The sequence below is a fragment of the Armigeres subalbatus genome, chromosome 2, assembly GCF_024139115.2.
Source record: "Armigeres subalbatus isolate Guangzhou_Male chromosome 2, GZ_Asu_2, whole genome shotgun sequence".
Classification (NCBI taxonomy): Eukaryota; Metazoa; Arthropoda; class Insecta; order Diptera; family Culicidae; genus Armigeres; species Armigeres subalbatus.
In genome coordinates this window covers 314,661,184-314,686,502 of record NC_085140.1, presented here as the reverse complement: position 1 = coordinate 314,686,502, position 25,319 = coordinate 314,661,184, and the positions used below count along the sequence as shown (strand labels likewise).

Here is a 25,319-nt window from a genome sequence, read left to right as displayed (position 1 = left end):
TATTCCTATTGTCCCATCAGATTTTCCTCTGTAACCCATAGTGGCCCTTTTGGTAGATTTCATTCATAAACCAAGTTCGGCAGTCACTCCACATTTTGCTGATTGTTGATGGCTGATGAACTTGTGTAGCCCTGAAATATTTGGGATTGTTTGTAGGTAAAACGAGCAAAAACGATGGTTGTCGGTGAAGTCCCCCTTCCCCTCGGATGTCACCCCATGTGCACCAGCCACAATCATCAGTGCGCGCTGCACACTGCAGTTTCGGAATTCGAACGCCGCAGAATTCGCAACTGACTGTTTTTGGTCATAAAAGTTTGCATCGCGCGGCGCCCCCCTTGTTCGTTCATGATATTTATATTACGACTGCTGTAAGGTCGGATAGGTTTCGCACGGGTAACAGACCAGCAACGGATCAGCATGACGATACTTTGATCAATTTGATACAAAGCGCATTTCCAGTCTCAATTCAGACGTGATCCGGACAACATATTGTAGAATCTGCTGTCGGCACGTCATTCTGGTGTGGCTGGTATAGCTATTTAACGCAAGACCGAGACGTTCTCAGTGTAAATCGAGTCGCCAGTTCTCGCCGAGAAGTTGGAAACTAATCCAAGGTCGCCCGAGCATAATTGTTACAACCGGTCCTCGCGCGAACAGAACCGTCGTGTGTGCACCTGTGAAAAGACCTTGCCCTTGACCACTCATCAATGGTCGGAAGTGATTAAGTGAAAAATCGCTGATGCGTTTGGTGATTGAATAATAAAAAGGCAGCTGTACAGAAGATTGGATTGGAACGATTGGGAACCATGTCAGAAGAGACAAAAAACGTCGATTCATGCCAAAAGCAGAACCAGATCACGTCGACCGCCGGGAAAGACTCACAGGTAATGTAAGCAGGTATAAAAACCTATTTGAAAATCAGAACAAGGAGTTTATTGTTCACGCTCCAGGCGTTGGAATTAATGAAGTGAACGTCGATTGGTTCTGAATTCAATAGATAATAATTGAGTAGGTATATCCCATATGGTATTATTGTATGAATAACTTCATCTTGAATACAACTAAAGATCATAGCCGAGCCAAACTTACCGGGTTAGTACAATGATGTCAGAACATAATTGAACCGTTGTTTTGAGAAACTGCATATGTAACATTTGTGACCAAAATGAGATCTATATATATCCAAAAATACGTATTCTAGCGAAAAACACGATTTTTTTGTTTGTAAATGTATGAGATTTTCTTCGTTTGTTTAAGAAGCTACAAGCCCGTACACTGTACATGCACTTTGAATGGCAATTATGGAGTTTTGTTTGCAGGTTTTGAACTAAATGTGACCCAGGTTATTGAGTTTTGCCTATCGAAAAAATCGAAAGATTCGGTGCCTATTCGTCCAAAACCAGTTTTTTGTTGTTATCTCGGAATTGTGTGAAATGGATATATGGAGTTTCTCCAACAAATGATTCAATTCAGATCGTGTCCTTTCACTTCTAGTACAAATTTTGCAATGACTTGATTAAAAAATAAACTCATAATGAGTTCTGCGTGTTATATCTAATTGATTCTTTGGAGAATGATTCGTGATTTGTATGGAATGTATGGAAAAATATTTCTTTTGCAAGTAAGCCTGAAAATACATAAACTAGGTAGGTAATTTGCCTTCATAGCTTGATAACTATCCGCGCCGTTTCGAAAATCGTTTGGCAAAAGAAGACTGGCTCATAAATTACCTGTTGGTCATATGACCCTAGTTGAGTTTTCAACTTAATTTCAGTTTTGCGTACCCTCATGTACCCTTGTGTTCTAGATCTTTCGTTTTTCATCACCAGTCATGCCATAAGTAAATAAATCATTAAACATCAGCTATTATCAGTAAGTGATAAGATTTCGAGCACTGATGTACATAGCACATATTCATGCTATGCACGATCAGAAAAATAATTTGGGTTCAATTCAATAGAACTGGAGGAATGATTCCATCATTTTTACTATTGAACATGTGAGCCAAATCACTTTTCACAAGACTACTCGATTTGACTTGAGAAAATACTGTACGAAATACGGAATACAAAGTGCAATTTATTCAGAATAGTGTTAACCCGTCTTATACAAAAGTCCACGCTCCACTAAACAAACTCCATCAATAATTCTCTATTCGCTTTAAATGATTTTTGTCTAAAATGGTTTTCGTACGGCCGAGTTGCCTAATAATATGCAATTAATTAAAATTAGAAATTATTTTGTTGGACATTTGTTGCAATGTCTCAATATTAGAAGTTCTATGTAGTTCATTAAACTAATGAATTAAACTAAAGCCATCAAGAATGCCTTCATCGCCACCAGCGAGAACAATCTGGGCGAACTGCGCACCCAGAGAAAAGATAGAGGAGCGAAGAGAAGCCAAAGCCACGATAGAGCGATCGAAAACCAGAGGAGCCAAAGTGTTAGCCCGTCAACGATACTCGGCTCTGGAGAAGGAAGTAAAACGCTCATGTCGACGGGACAAGCGAGCGTGGGCAGACTCTCTGGCCGACGAAGGAGAGAGAGCGGCCGCAACCGGGGACATTCGCCTCCTCTACGATATCTCACGACGCTCAAGCGGGGCGAAGATGAATGCAACGATGCCTGTGAAAGACGCGAATGATCAGTTATTGACCGACCCAACTGACCAGCTGAAACACTGGTTCGAGCACTTCGAACAACTGATCTGCCTAGGATCCGACGTATAACACGCGTCAATACCGAAGCTCCATCTCTGCTAGAGATTCAAACAGCAATCCAAAGCATTAAATCGAATAAAGCCCCAGGGATCGACCGCATATCAGTTGAGATGCTCAAAGCTGACCCCATGACATCCGCTCAACTACTGCGTCGTATATTTCGTAATATCTGGGACACCGCAACTTTCCCGGTCGACTGGATGCATGGTATCTTAGTGAAGGTGCCCAAAAAGGGTGACCTGACTGTATGCGATAACTGGCGAGGCATTATGTTGCTGTGTACCGTTCTCAAAGTTCTGTGCAAAATTATCCTAGCCCGGATTCAGGAGAAGATCGACGCGACTCTCCGGCGGCAGCAAGCCGGATTCCGTGCCGGAAGATCCTGTGTGGACCATATTGTCACGCTCCGCATCATTCTGGAGCAGGTCAACGAACTCCAAGAGTCCCTTTACTTGATATTCATTGACTACGAAAAAGCTTTCGACCGTCTCAATCACGAGAATATGTGGGGCGCCCTGAGACGCAAGGGAGTTCCTGAGAAAATCATCGGCCTCATCGAGGCACAGTACGAGGCCTTCTCGTGTAGAGTGCTGCACAATGGGGTCTTGTCCGACCCTATCCGGGTCGTAGCTGGTGTGAGGCAAGGATGTATTCTATCACCGTTACTGTTCCTCATCGTAATCGACGAGATTCTGGTAGATGCGATTGACCGTGAACCAAACCGCGGGCTGTTATGGCAGCCTAAATGACTTCGAATTGGCGGATGATGATTCACTCCTCGCGCAACGGGGCTGTGATATGCAGAGTAAGCTCAACGACCTTGCCGAGCGCTCCTCTTCGGCAGGTTTAGTCATCAACGTCAACAAAACCAAATCGTTGGATGTAAACACGGTGACTCCTTCCAGTTTCACACGAGCCGGGCAGCCAGTGGAGAATGTTGAAAGCTTCCAATATCTTGGTAGCCAAATGGCGTCAGACGGCGGCACCAAGATCGACATAGGCGCACGGATCAAAAAAGCAAGGGCTGCCTTTGCGAGTTTAAGGAATATCTGGAAAAACAGGCAGATAAGTGAACGCACCAAAATACGAATTTTCAACTCTAACGTGAAATCTGTGCTGTTATACGCTAGCGAAACATGGTGTGTATCAGTGGAGAACACTCAACGGCTGCAGGTGTTCATTAACAGATGCCTGCGGTATATAATTCGGGCCTGGTGGCCTCACAACTGGATCTCAACCAACGAGCTCCATCGTCGTTGTCACCAGAGGCCGATAGCAACAGAAATTCGGGATCGGAAGTGGGGCTGGGTCGGCCACACTCTACGTAGGGGCGGAAACGAAATCTGTAAACAAGCATTAGACTGGAACCCAGCGGGACATCGCAGCAGAGGCAGACCCAGAGGCTCATGGCGGCGAAGCCTCAATAAAGAAATAAAAGAAGTCGACCGAAATCTAACCTGGCAACAAATTGTTTGTAAATCAAAAGTTTGTTCTTAAGACAAAGTTTTGATTTTCTGTTTATAAGTGGATATAGACACTTAATATATTTGTTACATTTTGCTTGAATGCCTTCCTGTTTTGGAAGCATTCGGGAAAATTTTCCATTTTCGCAAGTAAGTGTAGAAAATATCCAAACTTTTTTGCAATATACTACAAATTACACGAAGGCTTCGCCCTGCAAACAAAGATTTTTGACACCCTGGTGATAAATCAGGTAAGTCAGAAGTAAAAATGTTATACAATATGGGCCCCAGTATGCTGCCTTGGGGGACACCAGCCCTTACAGGAAATCTATCAGATTTGGAATTCTGATAGTTTACCTGAAGTGAGCAGGATTTTGCAGGAATTTTGGATCACTTTAATAATATAAAGATGAAAATTAAAATTCATCAATTTTACAATCAAACCTTCATGCCAAACACTGTCAAATGCTTTCTCTATATCAAGAAGAGCAACTCCAGTCGAATATCCTTCAGATTTGTTGAGCCGAATTAAGTTCGTAACTCTTAATAACTGATGAGTGGTTGAATGCCCATGGCGAAAACCAAATTGCTCATCAGCAAAAATAGAATTGTCATTAATATGAACCATCATTCTATTTAAAATAATCTTTTCAAACAGTTTGCTTATTGAAGAAAGCAAACTGATTGGGCGATAACTAGAAGCCTCAGCTGGATTTTTGTCCGGCTTCAAAATTGGAACAACTTTGGCGTTTTTCCATTTATCTGGGAAGTATGCCAATTGAAAACATTTGTTAAATAAATTATTCTCTTGATTGAGAGGGTCTTCGAAGCTCCGTGTAACCTGATCCTCAATTGGACTAGTGAGACCTAGACTAAAATTATGGGCACTCTCGAACTGCTGAGCAAGTTTTTGAGCCTTTTCGCCATTTGTTAATAAAATTTTATTTCCCTCTTTAAGCGCTGGAATTGGCTTTTGAGGTTTTTAGGAATTTTCGTTAATTTCCAAAAGGGTTTCGAACTGGGATCCAACTTCGAGACATTATTCTCAAAGTTGGTATTTCTCAGAATAGCGAAACGTTTTTTAATTTAATTTTGCAAATCTCGCCAAATCTCGTTCTTTGGTATTGCCTTTGTCTCACATTTTTAAGACGGATCAGTAGCTGAAGATCGTCGTCAAGAATAATGGAGTTGAATTTAATTTCCCATTTAGGAACTGCAATGCCTCTGGCTTCGACAATTGAATTTGTCAAAGATACGAGAGCATTATCAATATCACTTTTGGTATCGAGAGGAATATCAACATATAAATCCCAATCAGCTCTATGATAATTAAAAGTAGAGCTGATTGGATTATTAATGGCTTCTTGTGAGATTTCAAACGTCACAGGAAGGTGATCAGAGTCAAAGTCAGCATGAGTTACCAATTGGTCACACAGCTGACTTGAATCAGTTAAAACCAAATCAATTGTCGAAGGCTTTCGAGTGGATGGAAAACAAGTTGGGCCATTGGGATATTGAATAGTATAATATCCCGCAGAACAATCTTCAAATAAAATGTTACCGTTGGAATTGCTTTGAGCATTATTCCATGAACAGTGTTTGGCATTGAAGTCACCAATTACGAAGAATTTTGATTTGTTGCGAGTCAGAATTTGATGATCAGCTTTCAACAAATTCTTTCGCTGCCCAATGCATTGAAAAGGCAAGTAGGCTGCAATGAATGAAAATTGTCCAAAATTTGTTTCAACAGAAACTCCCAAGGTTTCAAAAACTTTGGTTTCGAACGAAGAAAATAATTTATGTTTGATACGTCTATTAATGACAATGGCGACCCCACCGCAGGCGCTGTCAAGACGATCATTTCTGTAGATAAAATAATTTGGATCGCCTTTAATGGAGAGTCCTGGTTTTAAATACGTTTCAGTTATAATGGCAATGTGCACATTATGAACTGATAGGAAGTTGAATAATTAATCTTCCTTATCCTTTAGCGAGCGGTCATTCCAATTTAGAATTTTCACACAATTATTTGGATCCATTAAAACGGAGTCCGATAACAATTTTTTGTGTGTGCTTTATACCAACCTGAACAGCTTCACGTATGGTATTTGCTTTGAACATTGCATCAATCATGTGATGCAATTGTTCAGTTAAAAAACCAAAATCGGTAGCAGACATGCTACCTGAGTCGTCCGAACGAACGTTATTTCCCGTTGGAGACTGGGTATGAACAACATTCATCAACATGCAGCGATGCTTGCATAGGCGTGCGTGTTTGAAAAATTAGAATTTGTCGAACTGTTACCCGGTGAGAGGTAAAAGAATCTTGGATCTTGGATTCCGTCAGGAGTGACCTTAATCTCATCCAGTGATTTATCGTCACTGGGGAGACCTTTCAAAACGACTTTGAGCAATCGCTCAGTTTTGTCGCCGTATGTGAAGAATTTATGCCGAAGAAGACGTTTGCGATCGTCAAAGGATCCTGGCAAAACGCGGCAGTCACCCTTTCTGGCAATCTGAAAGGAAACCTTGATCCCCTGAAGTTTACTCAAAATCTCATTCCTAAAGCCAGAAAACTCGGCAACAAATACCATAATTGGCGGAATCCTTTGCTTTTTCGCATGGATCGAATCACCTGGGCTAGAGGTAGATTCAATTTGCTTAATTTCGTCATTAATCAAATCGAACTGATTGCTCAGTTCGATAGGAGAAGAATTATTTCCAATATTAGAGTTAGAGAAAACATCTGAAGTCTCCAGCTTCCTTCTATTTTTTTCCGCGCTTTGGCAGGACGGTCTTGAAACCTTGTTTCTTAGAAGGAAGTGCAGAGACTCCCCCTTGACTCCCTCTTGTTTTTATTAATGCTCATTGCTGAGCGTGGAGACGTGCCCTTCTAAGAGGTTTTTTTCCCAGAACGGTGTCCCTGCAGGATTACCACCGCTTGTCGGAATTTTACTTCCGCAAACGAGTCCAACGTAAAACGAAGGCACGGGTCCTTGCAAAGATCGTAATGGGATCAGTAGGTACAAATAGCGCTGAGAAGCACTGTTGAAATTAAAATAGCTTCGGGTAGTATTAAAAACTTCCTTCCGAAAAGAGAGAAAAGAACCGCACAGCACGAAAGCACGATGCGGTCTCATATAAGAGTTAAATAATTTTCTCCTTCAGTCGCCATCGAACGGACTCGGAGGCCCTTCAGTCGAAGGGCAGAGATACAGTTCACATTCCCATGCTGAGCCAACTAGTGGCTCATTCCAGACAGTCGGAAGCCACCCGAATAGAAAATACAATAGAATTACATTAAAAAATCTTAAAATTACAATACATTTTATTGATGAACATTCAATTCTATTGTTCTTCTATTGTACCAATTAAATTGCCTTATTGTTGTTCCAATAAACTTCCAATAAACTTGGGAACCTTGGGCCAACAACCTACTGCTCCCGAAACATCAATTTGTTCGAGAATCCGATAATGAAAGAATACGGACTGATTTTACGGCGACGACTCTTAGCGCGAAACAACGGACACGAATAGGAACATGGAACGTTTTAACCCTAGCCCAGCAGGGTAAATTGGCACAACTTGCCAATGAGGCACGCCGCATAAAGCTTGAGATCCTGGGACTGAGTGAAGTCCGTTGGCCAAACTTTGGAGAACACAGAACGCCGTCGGGACAAGTTCTGCTATACTCTGGTTTACGAGGTGAACACGCTCCCTGGCATCGCGGAGTTGGCTTCCTACTAAGCGCTCAGGCACACTCTGCGCTTATGAAGTGGGAACCTATAAGTGAAAGGATAATCGTTGCCAGATTCAGAACACGGGTTCGAAACCTTACTATAATCCAATGTTATGCGCCAACCGATGCTGCCGATCTGCAAGACAAAGAGAACTTCTACAGTCAACTCAATGCCGTCGTAGATAGAATTCCGAAGGGTGATATCAAGATCTGTTTGAGCGACTTCAATGCGAAGATCGGATCCGACAACTCGAACCATGAGCGCATTATGGGACGCCATGGTCTCGGAGAAATGAGCGAAAACGGAGAGCTGTTCGCAGAAGTTTGTGGTAATAACGACATGGTGATCGGGGGATCGCTCTTCCCTCATCGACCGGTTCACAAGGTCATGTGGGTCTCCCGTGACGGCTTTACAGAAAATCAAATCGACCACATCTGCATAAGCCGAAAATGGAAACGGAGCCTTCTTGATGTACGGAATAAACGTAGTGCCGATATCGCGTCTGATCATCACCTCCTCATCGGCGAAATACGCATGCGCATTGCGCGGATTCGTCGGCAGGAGGAAAGAGTTGGACGACGATTCAACACACGCCGACTGGAATATGCCACGGTGAAACGGTCCTTCGTTGAAGAACTGGAGACGCGTGCTGCAGATATTCCGGAAGGTGGCAGCGTGGAAGACCAATGGACCGCCATCAAGAATGCCTTCATCGCCACCAGCGAGAACAATCTGGGCGAACTACGCACCCAGAGAAAACAATGGATCACCGATGAGACCTGGAGGAAGATAGAGGAGCGAAGAGAAGCCAAAGCCGCGATAGAGCGATTGAAAACCAGAGGAGCCAAAGTCTTAACCCATCAACGATACGCGGCTCTTGAGAAGGAAGTAAAATGCTCATGTCGACGGGATAAGCGAGCGTGGGCAAACTCTCTGGCCGACGAAGGAGAGAGAGCCGCCGCAACCGGGGACATTCGCCTCCTCTACGATATCTCACGACGCTTAAGCGGGGCGAAGATGAATGCAACGATGCCTGTGAAAGACGCGAATGATCAGTTATTGACCGACCCAACTGACCAGCTGAAACGCTGGTTCGAGCACTTCGAACAACTATTTCAAGTGCCAGCCAGGCCATCACCACCTCGGCATGATCTGCCTAGGATCCGACGTATAACACGCGTCAATACCGAAGCTCCATCACTGCTAGAGATTCAAACAGCCATCCAAAGCATGAAATCGAATAAAGCCCCAGGGGTCGACCGCATAACAGCCGAGATACTCAAAGCTGACCCTAAGACATCCGCTCAACTACTGCATCGTTTATTTCGTAATATCTGGGACACCGCAACTTCCCGGTCGACTGGATGCAAGGTATCTTAGTGAAGGTGCCCAAACAGGTTGACCTGACTGTATGCTATAACTGGCGAGGCGTTATGTTGCTGTGTACCGTTCTCAAAGTTCTGTGCAAAATTATCCTAGCCCGGACTCAGGAGAAGATCGATGCGACTCTCCGGCGGCAGCAAGCCGGATTCCGTGCCGGAAGATCCTATGTGGACCATATTGTCACGCTCCGCATAATTCTGGAGCAGGTCAACGAGTTCCAAGAGTCCCTTTACTTGGTATTCATTGACTACGAAAAAGCTTTCGACCGTCTCAATCACAAGAATATGTGGGGCACCCTGAGACGCAAGGGGGTCCCCGAGAAAATCATCGGCCTCATCGAAGCACAGTACGAGGCCTTTTCGTGTAGAGTGCTACACAATGGGGTCCTGTCTGACCCTATCCGGGTCGTAGCTGGTGTGAGGCAAGGATGTATTCTATCACCGTTACTGTTCCTCATCGTAATCGATGAGATTCTGGTAGATGCGATTGACCGTGAACCAAACCGCGGGCTGTTATGGCAGCCTATAACCATGGAGCACCTAAACGACTTCGAATTGGCTGATGACGTTGCACTCCTCGCGCAACGGCGCTCTGATATGCAGAGTAAGCTCAACGACCTTGCCGAGCGCTCCTCCTCGGCAGGTTTAGTCATTAACGTTAACAAAACCAAATCGTTGGATGTAAACACGGTGACCCCTTCCAGTTTCACAGTAGCCGGGCAACCAGTGGAGAATGTTGAAAGCTTCCAATATCTTGGTAGCCAAATGGCGTCAGACGGCGGTACCAAGATCGACATAGGCGCACGGATCAAGAAAGCAAGGGCTGCCTTTGCGAGTTTAAGAAATATCTGGAAAACAGGCAGATAAGTGAACGCACCAAAATACGAATTTTCAACTCTAACGTGAAATCTGTGCTGTTATACGCTAGCGAAACATGGTGTGTATCAGTGGAGAACACTCAACGGCTGCAGGTGTTCATCAACAAATGCCTGCGGTATATAATTCGGGCCTGGTGGCCTCACAACTGGATCTCAAACAACGAGCTCCATCGTCGTTGTCACCAGAGGCCGATAGCAACAGAAATTCGGGATCGGAAGTGGGGCTGGGTCGACCACACTCTACGTAGGGGCGGAAACGAAATCTGTAAACAAGCATTAGACTGGAACCCAGCGGGACATCGCAGCAGAGGCAGACCCAGAGGCTCATGGCGGCGAAGCCTCAACAAAGAAATAAAAGAAGTCAACCGAAATCTAACCTGGCAACAGGTTAAAGCGATAGCCGGGCAACGCTCAGGATGGAGATCTTTCAAGTCGGCCCTTTGCACCACCAGAGGTGTACAGGATCCATGAGTAAGTAAGTAAATAAACTTACAATAAAATCTATTGACAGAATAATATTGACAATAGGATAACAATAAATTGTATTGTAATGGCAAAAAATTTGTTCGAGAAAAAAATGATTTTTTTTATTGTTACGGTAACTAACAACCCCTATTTTTGCCTTTCTCGTACAACAAAGTTTCATATAGTAATCCTTAACCGATTTTCTCGCAACAAGTTTCATTCGATAGGGGGCAAAGCCTAGTTGATTACTATTGAATTTTATATTGATTGACCGTTGCGTTTGAAAGTTATTAAGAAAATGGTACATCGAACCATATTAACGCCATATAAGGTTGGTGTCTTGGCTAAATGCGAGAAAGGCAGTATCACCACTCGGTGAATTAAGTTTGGTTTTAATTGTAAAACTGCCATTTACAATAGGATTTATGGTGGAAAACAATATTGTTAATTGTTATTCTATTGTGAGCGACAATAGAGATTATTGTAAATACAATAAAATGTATCGTATTGTTACAATAATTTCTATTGTAATTCTATTGGACTTTTGTATTCGGGCAGTGGGAAGATTGCTGCTGTTGAGGCTGATATTCCGACAGTTCCTCCGCTACCCGTCCGGGTCCGGACAGAAAACGTTTTGCCTCAAATCCCGAACAAGACTCATATTCCGAACTGATACTTTCAATGGTTTTCCACTCTGAGGATCAAGACTACAAACGATCTTGGATTTGTAATGGAGAAAACTACACTTATGAATCAAAAATGGTCATTTACAAGCGAGTGTTCGAAATAGGAGTCATGTTCAGAATTTTAGTCAAAACGGTTTTTGTTTAATAATTTTTGATTATTTTTGTTCAACGTAGTTTTCTGTGTCGGCTAATAAAAACGTGTTTCCAAAGAATGGTATACAACGACAATTTTTTATCCAAATTAGTTGATGTGAGATTTGGACATACTATGTATCTTTAAAGGCATGGTCAAGTCAAGTCCTACGTCCACTTCGCGGTTCAACAACGCATTAATTAGTTTGTAAGATAAAACTTTGGAATAAAAGTTCGGTTCAGAAGTCCCAACTTCCGAATTGTAAGTTGGTGCTACGCCGAAAATAGTCGATTACGAGTCGATTTGTTTGAAAAATGAGCGACCTCACAGATCGGTCCTTTGCAATCGTTACTATTTTCATAGTAATTCACATACAAACTTGAAATGACGTTCGAGAAGTCAAATGGCAATCAAATTGGCATAAGATTTGGAAGTGCGCACTTGGAAAATGTGATCGTTTAACAATGAGGCAGCGAGAAAGTCTCTACTCCACATAGATCTAGTTTAATACTTTAATCCTTACGAAATCCAGCTCAATCGTGAAGATGCAAAGGTATACTTGGTCTGTAATAGCAACGGTTTTCCTTCTCAAACGTGGCCGATGAATTGAAATCTTGCATTGTGCACACTAATGATGAGAAGTCAATCTCTCGATCTTTGCTGTCTTGTGCAACTCACTGAGCATATATTCATCGCCAAACTAAAAAATACTGCACCGATTTCGTCGCTTCTTTTGGCTAACATGCTTGTTCACTGCTGAAAAAATGGACATAGGAGCTATGAGATGATGTCCCGGCGCGGTAACCCTACTACTATTTGGTTCGTATCATTTCAAAAAAAAATTTTTTGAAGAAAAAATTGTGGCTGTGGCTGAAGAAAAATTGATGAAAAGATTACTGAGAAAAGCATCCGCTCAATATTTCTCTTGTCTGGGGTCTTGTGCTTGTGCTGCATGTACTGGTCAATATACACTCTAAGCATGGCATATTCAAAAATGAGTGAATTCGATTCATTTTCATTAAAAATAAAATGCATTAAAACTAGGACTCGGTTTCGGTTTCCGAATAAATAGGTAAACTTGTTTGCCAACAAGTCTTATCATTAAATGGTGGAAGATTTAAATTTTACTGAAATTTTAAGTTGTCCCACTTTTAATAAAAATTAGTTGGATTAGACTCAATTTTGAGTAGGTCAAGCTAAGCGTGTAATGTCCCTCTGTTACAAAAAATGTATTTCAACATGAATGAGTTGTTACATTTTACTCGTGTGAAAGAATACATACTTCATTACCAATGCAAATAAAATTGAAAAAATTCTCTCTACTTCCAACAAATAATTTAGTGTGTATATTCGCATTTTGTTTGCATTATTGCCTACACGCAGGGGATATTGCTCAATAATGTGTACTAAAAAGTTGAAAGCTTATCGGCAACTCGCATCATAGCTTCCACCCATCGCTCTCTGTGTTGCGCTCAAAAGCTCAAAACCACGCACCAATGAAGATTGAGTAGTAGTGGAAAAGCAAGAGCTTTTCATTCATGCAGAGATCACACAATCAGAGCACGTTGCCCACGATTGCTAAATTTTCGCAGCACGAGATCGCCATCGCCGGTTTATGCACAGGCCCACGTGCGGCGATCCGACTGAATACGTTCGTAAACATGTGAGGGTGGTTGTCGATAACTGATTTATGCTGCGAATGTTGCACAAACCGTTAATGGTGTATGTGACGCACGGGGTCCGACGGACGACGTCATGGAATATTTCGGATGTCCAATGGTTGTGGCGTTGAGGGTGAAAAGGTGCACCGGCTAGCAGTTGTTTATCAACCGATAGTCGATGTGTTTTGCTGACTGGTCCACGCGCCGCACTTGGTTCTAGTTCAAAGGCACTCGGACTCTTACGATGGACTGGTTTACAGTATCCGTACGGCAGAAGGGCCAAACCGCGAGCGTTGATTGTTTATGTTTTGGTTTCCACCGCATAGTGGGAATGCAAAACGTGAGAAGTTGTGATCGAGATTATGCGGTGCGCGCTTGATGGATGGAGAATGAACAGAACGTTAGCGACAGCTATTTTCAGCGGAATGGAATTTTTTGCACCGACATGTTTGCCCGGTGGAAAGGAAAAGGGAGAAGGGTGCGGGTTTTCCGTCGCTTTGCTTGGCAAAGCATTTTTTGTGGGATGATCTGTACATAAATACGTTGCGGCCTTCAAATTGCCAGAGATGATGCTCTTAAGAAAAATGGATGTTATAGAATAAAGCAGTTGACTGATGTATGTTTTTTTGCTTTGCAAGTTTTATAGTCTATTTAACTACTAGAAAGTTAGCATTATCTTGGTTATATTATAGTTATATTATCTTGGTTGACTGTGTATGAGTTAATCTCATGAACATATCCAGAAAACAAAAAGCGGATAAGAAATATAAATAGAAATGCGATATACGATTTGATTTTGCTTTCGTAATGCTCAGAAAATCTGCGTCAGCATTTGACAAACTTTATAATCGACTCACTACACTATTAGCAAATATATTATAGTCATGCCATCTAAATCGCCACCATATCGCGAAAATGTTCCCATTATCCCTAAATTGTCAAAAATATGTTAACCACAGACAAACAGACATAACACATTGAACATTCACTCATCAATTTCATCGTCGTTCAAACACTAACGACATCTGTTGATTTCAGTTAGTTGGGCAAATCACGAACCAGATGGCCGCAGTGAACAAACGTCAAACTCGAGCAAATCCGATGCGCGCGCCACTAGTGAGCGATTGGCCATCTAATGATTATTTGAATCGACCAGTAAATCAGTGATCGATGGAAATTTCACGAATGTTATGTCTGTTTGTCTGTGTGTTAACGTTTGCATAGAAGCGCAGTTAATCATTGAATCGAATATATAATTCTAATACATGTTCCGGATAATTTATTATTTACCAAAAAGAAAATAGCTATCAAACTATTCCAATATCAACCAACAATTGTACGAATCGAGTGATTGGCTAGCAGACATGGTAAATTTCCACAATTCTAAAATTTGACAAAGCTTCATATCTAAGAACATGGAAAATTCAATATGATCAATCGCCATGACGCCATGCAGCCAGTCTAATAACTGCTCTTTGGACTACGCAATAAAATGACATTGACGACAGTCATTTCCCGGCGCGTCACTGAATTAGAGCTCAAATTTTAGCACCGCGCATATAGTGCGGTCTTCCGAGTCGATTGTGTGACTCGATTAAGAATCAATAAGCGCAACTTTTTAGCGCCATCCTTCATTGCAGAAGCCATCTCTGTCAAACCAGATTGTATCAACTCGCACCAATTGCGATAAATTGATCTCGTTTCGACTGGGTGTCGTTCAGTCTTGCTGCGTATACCGCGCTGTGATATCTGAAGCCACCAGAATAGCTCCGGTTTGCCAATTTTGATTCAATTCAATCAGACGGGCAGAACTAACTGGGAAAACGAATCTTGTTAAATGTAGTGCTGTGCTGATTGAATGTGTTAATTGATCACTTTCATCCATTTCAGCTTGAATACTGTCGTGGGTCAAATCAGACTTTTAACGATCTGAAACTACTTTATCATTCAATTAAAGTTGTTAAAGTATTGGGTTGCCGATGGTTGAATTTTGAATTGATTTTGCAACGCATTTTGGCCAAGGTATTGTAGGAATACATGTCTACTGAGCACAGCACAAAAGCGACATTATTCTAACTTCCCATCAAAAATTCTTCGAGTTTTCATAAAAAATCTTCGCATTTTCTACAGTAAATTTCCTCTGGGAATTCTTTAGAATTTCCACCAAAATTTCCACAGAAAACTGCTCCAAATTTGCATGGGAAATCATTCTTTTATTCCATGGGAAATATTTCGCAATGTCCACGAAAATTTTAAAATTACCTTAGGAAAATATTTTAAATTTTCTCAGAAATTTACTCGAAATTTCAAAATTCTGCTGACTTCTACAAATTTGGCACACACCTCTCGGGGGAATCGAATCTACCGGAAATTCAATTAGTTGATTACGAGATCTGATTACAGCAGCCGTAAACAGTTAATCCTCTGATTTTTGTATCAAAATGTTTTTTTTTTGGGATTTTGTTTAGTTTGACTTTGTTCTGTTTGAAATTTGAGTCAAGAAGAGGAAGAAGGGGTTTTGGAAAAGTTTTGGAGCGGGTTTGAAAAAAAAATGAAATTTGATCTAGGAGTGTCGCTAAGTTCGCTGCAGGTACCAATAAATTAACCATTAGGCACCTTCTGATAGGCAGATGTGTGATGCCTTCTGTTACTGGTCAAGGAGGGTTCCACAATGCGTGAGGACTGTCGAGGCGTCTAGGGCCTAGCAGTGCCGTACTTGTAACTGCAATGTAACTGTTGCTCAACTTATAAATGCTTTGCTGGGCTCTTGGCGCTCCGCCAAGCGATTGTAGTGGCACATGTGGTGCATGGGGAGTTCACGAGACGTTTAGTGGGAGCGTCTGAAGTATTGCCTGATTGTTAGGCGCATTATTGGAAATAAATCGGTTCTCATGAGAGCTACAATTTCATACAAGAGAAAATTGATCCAAGACGAACTTTCTCCAAAGTACAAAACATTATCGCATGCCAAAGACAGAAAGTTGGCATCGGTAGCGGATCAACAAGAACGCGTCGGAGGAAGACGCTGCAATCAATTTACTTGAATGATGACTGGAGAAAATTCAACGGCAAACCTTAGATGTAACCGAAACCATTCCTTGGCTCATACCCTGTTGGGTAGAAGAAGGGAACTCACTCACCAAGAACAGACAATAATAAGGTTTCCTTATCTGCTCAACAGGTTACGGGCCCAGGGAAGGATTACATTCTACATCTTAGTGCCAAGTGAAAGAATAATCGTTGCCAGATTTAGAACACGGTCCGAAACCTAACTATAATCCAATGTTATGCGCCAACCGATGCTGCCGATCTGCAATGCTGACGTAGAAAGAATTCCGAAGGGCGATATTTATATCTGTTTAGGCGACTTAAATGCGAAGATCGGATCCGACAATTCGAACCATGAACGCATTATGGGACGCCATGGTCTCGGATAAATGAGCGAAAACGGAGAGCTGTTCAAAGAATCCTGTGGTAATAACGACATGGTGATTGTGGGATCACTCTTTCCTCATCAACCGGTTTCCAAGGTCAAGAGGGTCTCCCGTAACGTAATTCAAATCGACCACATCTAGTGACACGGCAGGTATTTTCGTCTGTTCGGCATAGTCTCGAAAACCAATAAATGAGACGTTTTTTGTAAAACTCATACGTACCAAATCGTAAGCTCAGGAGAAACGTGCTGCTATAGTGTAGTTCTAGCAAATGTACGTTGTTTCGTTGGTTTTAGCCCCTACAACGATGAATGGAAATACCTGCCGTGTCCCAGAGAGAGAGAGAGACCCAAAGCATGTCAGCGAAGTCCAAGAGTCCCTATACTTGGTATTCATTGACTACGAAAAAGCTTTCGACCGTCTCAATCACAAGAATATGTGGGGCGCCCTGAAACGCAAGAGGGTTCCTGAAAAAATCAACGGCCTCATCGAGGTACAGTACGAGGCCTTCTCGTGTAGAGTGCTGCACAATGGGGTCTTGTCCGACCCTATCCGGGTCATAGCTGGTGTGAGGCAAGGATGTATTCTATCACCGTTACTTTTCCTCATCGTAATCGAGGAGATTAGTAGAGAGGTGCGATTGACCGTGAACCAAACCACGGGCTGCTATTTCATCACATAACCATGGAGCACCTAAACGATGACGTTGCACTCCTCGCTCAACGGCGTTCTGATATGCAGAGTTAGCTAAATGACCTTGCTGAACGCTCCTCTTCGGCAGGTTTAGTCATCAGCGTCAACAAAACAGTAGCCGGGCAACCAGTGGAAAATGTTGAAAGCTTCCAATATCTTGGTAGCCAAATGGCGTCAGACGGCGGTACCAAGATCGAAAGATTTAGAAATATCTGGAATAATAGGCAGATAAGTGAACGCACCAAAATTGTACGAATTTTCAGCTCTAACGTGAAATCTGTGCTGCTATACGCTAGTGAAACATAGTGTGTATCAGTGGAGAACACTCAACGGTTGCAGGTGTTCATCAACAGAAGCCTGCGGTGTATAATTCGGGCCTGATGACCTCACAAGTAAATTTCGAATATCGAGCTCCATCGTCGTTGTCACCAAAGGCCGATAGCAACAGAAATTCGGGACACACTTTACGTAGGGGCGGAAACGAAATCTGTAAACAAGCATTGGACTGGAACCCAGCGGCGAAGCCTCAATAAAGAAATAAAAGAAATCGACCGAAATCTAAGCTGGACATTGCTCAGGATGATTGTAGGGGAACTGCTCCGTTTTCCATCTCACTGTACATATATTCAACTCATCGCAAAACAGGAAAAAAAGCACCAATATTGTCGCTTTTTTTGCTAACATGAGTGCTCACGCTGAAAAAAATCACAAAAATAAATAACAAATCATATACCTTTTCATTACTTTGTTTTTGATGGGATAGAAATGGGAGCCATGAGATGGAGTGCCGAACCGTTCCCGTATATCTTTCAAGTCGGCCCTTGGCACCACCGAAGGTATACATGGACCATAAGTAAGTAAGTAAGAGGAAGTTCCCTTAACTCTTCAACATTTTTTAGTGACAAAAATAATGCTAGTTCACTTGTTTCTACCAATCTTCAAAGATCCATGAAATTGGGTAAATACCGCAATAACTTTTCGGAGCCGAAATTTGTAATTTACTGATGGCACTTCAAATTTGAATGCACTGAACTGTTTCACGTAGTTTACGTCGTGCGGTCGTGTCTTGTACATGACCCTTCTGATTTTTGTTGGCTCTTGGTGCGTTTTGGAAGAACCCCGACCAATTGATCTATTAATATATTTTAATTCATATGCCATAAGGAATCCGAAGTGCAAAATGTGCTTAAGTTTATGTAATATGAGGAAAAACGGTATAATTAAAGAAACTTTTCATTTGGATAACAAAAACAGTAACATGTTTGGCATCCCGATTTAAAACACTCACTCTGAGCTGGTGAGCTATAATCAATTATTGAAAGTGGCTGATTTTCTACTCGCCGCAGCCACATCCAGGCTCTATAGTATATGCACAAAATAGCCAGCAAGAGTTAACCGCCAGAAATTTGTATGGCGAAAGACATCTAACGCTGGTTTTCTCAAAATTAGGAACTTTTAATGAAAAACTATTTGGTACCGGTTATGAGGGATGGTGTCCGCTACTACGCCTACCAAATGTTTTTTCGATTAAAGTGCTTAATTTTGATAAATCGAACCTTAGATGCCTTTCACCATACTGATTTCAGAAAGTTAACTCCTAGTGTGCCGCTGTAAGCACGCTCAAAGCAGTCGATTCATTGTCCATTGTGCCTGCTTTGAGCGTGCTTACAGCGGCACACTAGAAGTTAACTTTCGGATTAACTAGTATGGCGAAAGGCATCTAAAGTTTAATATCTCGAAAATAAGCACCTTCATCGAAACAATATTTGGTAGGCGTAGTAGCGAACATAACCGGTACCAAATAGTTTTTCATGAAGAGATCCTAATTTTGAGAAAACCCGCGTTAAATGTCTTTCACCATACACATTTCTGGCGGATTACTCATGCTGGCTATTGGCGCATAAACGATAGCGCCTGGATGTGGAAGCGGCGGGTAGGAAATCAGCCACTTCCAATAATTCATTGATCGAGATTACACCGATAATTGATAATAGACTGTGCTGCTAACAATGTTTTCGTTATCATATGAATGCCTCAAGTGATTGTCACATCAGGCAACTCATTGTAACGGCTCAAAATGTGCTCACTAATTTATTATCCTAACCAAATGTCTCGTTTCGGCAAATTGATTGCATTTTATACTGCTGATCCATTTTCGCGCACTGGCCTGCGACCCCTTCCAAATATCACGGCAAATATTTGCAGTCTCACGGTAGGAAACCGAATACACTCGACACCGAACCACATAATGCAAAAAATAAAACCTGCTCGGCATCTCGGTAATTTTCCACCAACCAACGCAACGGTTCCATCAGACAGCAGAAATACCCACCGAGTGGCGCTCATCTCATCTCTTCGATTCACATATCCTACGCTGAGCGTGCTACAGATGTGTCGATGTGAAGCGCAGCATCCCTCGCTCGAGATCGACGAAACGTGCCTTTCATGTTCTTACGCGAGCCAGCGCGAACCAACCTGGAGCACGTGTTTCGAGTGTTGCGCAACAAGCTATGGCCGGACACACGTGTATTGCATGATACATCTCTATAGCTGTTGATATTTGACTCACTCACGACCTAACCAGACGTAAGTGATTATATTTTCCGCTTATTAAGCTGAAACAGGAGCTTTCCGCAGTACAGCGGTAAGACGAGTCACTGCAAAGCAGGATCTTGTTTTGTGAATACGATAATGCATTGCAGGCAAATTGTAAAATTGATCATGATTGATTAATTTTAGGTCGGAATACTATTCGATGTTACAGTGAGAATTTCACAATGATGGTGGTATTCAACACTCGCGAATTGTAAATACCAATATTGGAAATGCAAATGAAAATGTTTGTCATTTATTCTGAATCAGCGTATTGCATCCGAAAAGGAAAGAACAGGAATAATTCCGCAAATAGTGTTCTATGAGTACTATCTTGACTATCGCCGGGCTGCTGCCTACAGATACAATAAAAATTATCTTATCGTTAGTGGAAGAATACAACCAACTGCAAACTCTGAGCTAATGTGATGCTCATGGTTGCGATTTCTCCCACGGTAGCCTAGATATACGCATACGTCATACAAACCTTTTGTGTTCAGTATTATACCTGTCATGAATGTATACAATAATGAATCATGAATACGTGACTATTGAGCTTGATGGAAAAATAAGCATGACAAACATTAGGTCATAATGAGGAAACTGTTCTATTTTCCACTTCAGGGTAATAAATTTATCTCACCACGTAAATTAAAAATAAAACATCATTTAAAATTTATAAGCACCTCCTTCACATTCTACAGAACAAAATAATGTCAACATGCAGTACCGTCACAGTCCAGTAGAGCATGACTCCTTCTTCTTCTTCTGGTATGGCTCTTCATTCCAATTGGGACTGTGCAAGCTTTTCAACTTAGTATTCTATTAGTATTTCTTCAGTTATTAATCGAAAGCTGTTCTATGCCCGCCAATTGCATAAATATGTATCTTGTGTGGCAAGTACAATGGATACACCATGCCCAGCGAGTCGAAAATGTTTCCCACCCGAAAACATAGATAGGATCGAGAATCAAACTTTCTCCTGAATGGCAATCCTACTCTTTGCTGACAAGGCTAATTGGAGACCGAGTTAGGCATGCATTTGGATCATCATTGCCTACATTCTAGCCTAGCATCTTTCGAGCGGCCGCAGCTCTTGTGTTTTTTTTTGTTGTAATCAGAACAATACGCGGATAATTCATGAGACTGTCCATGGCCTGCAGAGAAAGACAGCGCAATCTCCAATCTAAAAGGGTCCCCATACACGCTCCGACATGTTGTACAACCTTGACTCTGCCCCCAAGAAATTTGGTTCGGTCGGAGTAAAGTTGGACCGTCTGTGGGCAAGTTGTACGACTGTTGAACAGTACAACTTGCCCACAGACGGTCCGACTTTACTCCGACCGGACCAAATTTCCTGGGGGCGGAGTCAAAGTTGTACAACATGTCGGAGGGTGTATGGGGCCCCAGATGAGGTTAGAAAACCCACAAAAGAGCTATGGGGAAGGATCATGAGACAAATCTTTGATGAATTCTGGGAATACAACCTGCAGACACATCAGGGGTATTCACTTGACAGCGTGAGCAGCTTCTGATTATCGAAATATTTCATACACAATCACTAGGGACATATTTCAAAACGCCTATGAAACATTTATATAAACAGATACGCAGCAACCTACGCCGTTAAGTGAATACCCCTATCGTCTATTTATTGATTTCAAAGCAACGTACGATTCAGTGAATCGAAATTAATTATGGCAAATTATGCAAGAAGATGGTTTGCCGGCGATACTAAGGAGGCTGATCGTTGAGCTTTCAGAGTATTTGAGCGTAAGGTGCTGCGGACAATACTCGCCGGTGAACAGAGGAACGGCATCTGGCGGCGTGATAGGGTATCTTTTGAAGCGAAAGCAAACACGTAAGTAGTAACTGCTCATTCTTATCAGCCAAAACAGTAATATGACGGTTATACACTAGGGTGGTTCAAAAAATCGATTTTGCTCCACAGTGCTCATCTGATTCTTTACCATGTTCTGAGTGTCCTCTGAAAATTTGAGCTCATTTGGATTAAAACTGATTTAGCACAAGCGATTTCAAGTTTGCATGCAAATTAGTATGGGAAAATTTATTTTTTCAGTATACTGTAAATGACGCTTCCGCATTAAGCGCAGGTTAAAAGAAAACCTACATAGCTAAAAGGAATACTCAACAGCTTTCACCCAACGAAAACCGCATGTTGATTGATCGCCCCAGTAATTAGTAATCGATTTTAATACAGGTTGCGAATCTTTAGTCATGATTGTTAAACTTCTTTGAGGGCATCACTGAAATGTGCAGTGCAACATAGTAGCCAGAATTTGTATGTGCTATCTTTCGCGCCACGAGCAGCAATGTTGCCTGTTAAGGAGTTATGCAATTAGCTCCAGAAAACTATGGTATAGATTAAATTCGATTACTAATTATTGGAACGATCAATTAAGATGCAGTTTTCACTGAGTGAAAGATGTTGAGTATTCCTTTTAGCTATGTAGGTTTTCTTTTCACCTGCGCTTAATGGGGAAGCGTCATCAACAGTATAATGAAAAAATAAATTTCCCCATACTAATTTGCATGCAAACTTGAAATCGCTTGTGCTAAATCAGTTTTAATCCAAATGAGCTCAAATTTTCAGAGGACACTCAGAACATGATAAAGAATCAGATGAGCACTGTGGAGCAAAATCGATTTTTTGAACCACCCTATTATACACTTTTATCTACGCCGCAGAGGCCGTAAAATTTCTAACGCTATTTTAATAAAGATTTTTTTGTGCGGGTTTGGGAAAATTCTTACAAATGCACATGTTTATTTCATTATTTGGATCCTTTAAAACCCTTGTAGGTTATGTTTGGAAGCAATTTATGTTTTGAGTAAAAATTATAGTGATATGGCATCTATCCCTTGCAATCGGTATAGATGCCGCAAAAACAATCAGACTTTCTACATAGTTATTCATAACTTCATAGGTCTTCTTCTTATTGGCATTACATCCCCACATTGGGATAGAGCCGCCTAGCAGCTTAGTGTTCATTAAGCACTTCCACAGTTATTAACTGCGAGGTTTCTTAGCCAGGTTACCATTTTTTGCATTCATATATCATGAGGCTAACACGATGATACTTTTATGCCCAGGGAAGTCGAGACAATTTCTTACCGCACGGCTAAGGAGGGCCCCAACTTCATAGGTATGTTGCAGAAGATATCAACTTTCCAAATCTCACAAGTACCGAGATATACAGGGGTTAGACAAAAAGGTTAAGATAGGCAAAATTTTGTCGAAGTTCAAATCATCATAACTTTGCGTAGAATGATTCGATTTCGATTAAACCGGGACCTTTGAACGCGGAAACTCTTCTAGTATACTGTCCCCATGCGAAACCTCAGATTGGCCATTGGCCACCGGAGATGTTCCGGGTTTTCCGAGGATATGTTAAAAATGCATTTTTTCTTCTGCTTGTCGTTTTATCTGACGTTTACTGCCATCATGTTTTACACTCTCCCTGGAAACTAGAACTAATATGCTGACCAATGCTGGCTGCAGATCGAAAATTCGTTTGGTATACGCAAAAATATGGCCATTTTCGAAAAATCGGTACGGGATTGGCCATACACCCTGAACAAATGTCACTTTCGCAGAACACCCGGAGCCTGTTACAAATTGGCCAGAGAGTCTTACAGTCACTATAATGTACCTTCAGTAAAGATCCTATATTCATCGGCTTGGGAAAACATGAATTTTGACACCCATATACGCGTAGTTCCAAGCGGTGCCAAAACCGGCCCCTCCTAGAAGGCCCAGGGAACCTGCTATAAGGGTGGCAGTGTACACCATCATTCTGGAAATGTTTCTGTAATCATCGTCTCGCAAAGCCATGAAGAAAGATACCCATATTCGCATTATTCCGATATGTTATCATTTCATTATGTTCCCGGAACCGGAAATGGTCATATCTCTGCGTAGTTTTAATGGATTCTCGATCTACAGCCACCATTGGCCGGCATATTAGTTCTAGTTTTGGGGAAAGCATAAAACATGATGAAAGTAAACGTCGCATAAAATGACAAGCAGTGGAAAAAATGCATCTTGAACATACCTTCGGAAAACCCGGAACATCTACGGTGGCCAAGGACCAATCTTAGGTTTTGCAGGGGGGCAGTATACTAGAAAAGCGTCCGGTTCTGATGGTTCTGATTTTATCAAAATCGGATCATTCTACGCAAAGTTATGATGATTTAAATTTCGACATAATTTTACCTATCTCAACCTTTTTGTCTAATCCCTGTATAGCCCCATTGGTAGTATCAAACACATTGATGCCAATACATGAGCTCCATGACAGGAGCGGTTCATAACAGCGCCACAGTAATGCATTTGGCAAAAATTTATGTCGATTTACGAAATTTAGAAATCATTGTTTGGATACACGTGGAGACAGACATAATTATGCGCATATGAAACAACAGACCAGATATGTTAAATCCTGTGGGGATTTCCTTGTCCCAATTTTCCCCTCTGTTGCATATGAAGTCTTCAAATATCACTATTTTCGACCTTAAATCGCCGATAACAATTCATGTTTGCAAAAAAACATCCCTGGTATTATCCAGAAAGTGGTCTATTTTGATTATATATATTTTTGTAGAACATTGTATTGGCCTGAAACTGTTAGTTTCGAAAATATCTTCAAATACTGTTTTTCTAGGGTCTCTCCATAAAAAACGCCCGTATTTCAAAAACGATGGTAGATGGACACTCGGTGTCTTTGCCAACACTACAACTTTGCCAAAGATACCATATTTAAAAATCGTTTATTAAAGAAGTTACATTTTGCAGCGCCACCTGCGACAAAAAATTGAAACTACAACTTTCCGTCATTCGATGCGCCATATTTTTGTAAAATTTATTCCCGAAGACACCGATGCAAAAAAAATAACACTTTGAAGCAGCGGTTCTCAACCTGGGGTACCTGTACCCCTGGGGGTACCTTCGCTTGTCCTTAGGGGGTACCTCGAACAAAAATGCGTAATGGCGGACATATTACAATTTCAATCAAAATTCATTGATAAAGTTTTGATAATTGTATATTTTCTATTTCAAAAATTTATATTGTACATAATATGTAATGCGATGAATAAATCCCAATTGAATCCTGCCTTCCACAACCAGCACAGTGTACGAAGGGCTGCGGAACAAAAGATCAAACGAACAAAACGTTGAATGAACAAAATGATTTTTTTTTCACTAAAACTTGGTTGCTTCGTTGCAAGAGGATTAGAAGCATCATTTTACGCCTCTCGGAAGCCTTCTTACAAGCAGGCTTCCGAGAGGCGTAAAAAGCTTCCTTTCAAGAGGCTCGGAAGCCTCCTTTCACTTGGTTAGGCTGCCTCCTTTCAAGAGGCTCGGAAGCCTCCTCTCAAGAGGCTCGGAAGCCTCCTCTCAAGAGGCTCGTAAGCCTCCTCTCAAGAGGCTCGGAAGCCTCCTCTCAAGAG

The 25,319-nt window shown here is 41.8% G+C and overlaps 1 protein-coding gene across 1 annotated transcript in view; it reads left to right on the top strand.

The window, feature by feature from the left end:
- The first annotated feature begins 490 nt into the window (after window positions 1–490).
- The window catches only part of LOC134212629 (proton-coupled amino acid transporter-like protein pathetic), a 100,286-nt gene continuing 75,457 nt past the window's right edge, over window positions 491–25,319 (top strand). Inside the window, exon 1 of the mRNA XM_062690643.1 lies at window positions 491–884. Within this exon, the coding sequence (XP_062546627.1) occupies window positions 807–884 (78 nt within the window). The 5' untranslated portion in view covers window positions 491–806. The remainder of the gene's footprint in view (window positions 885–25,319) is intronic.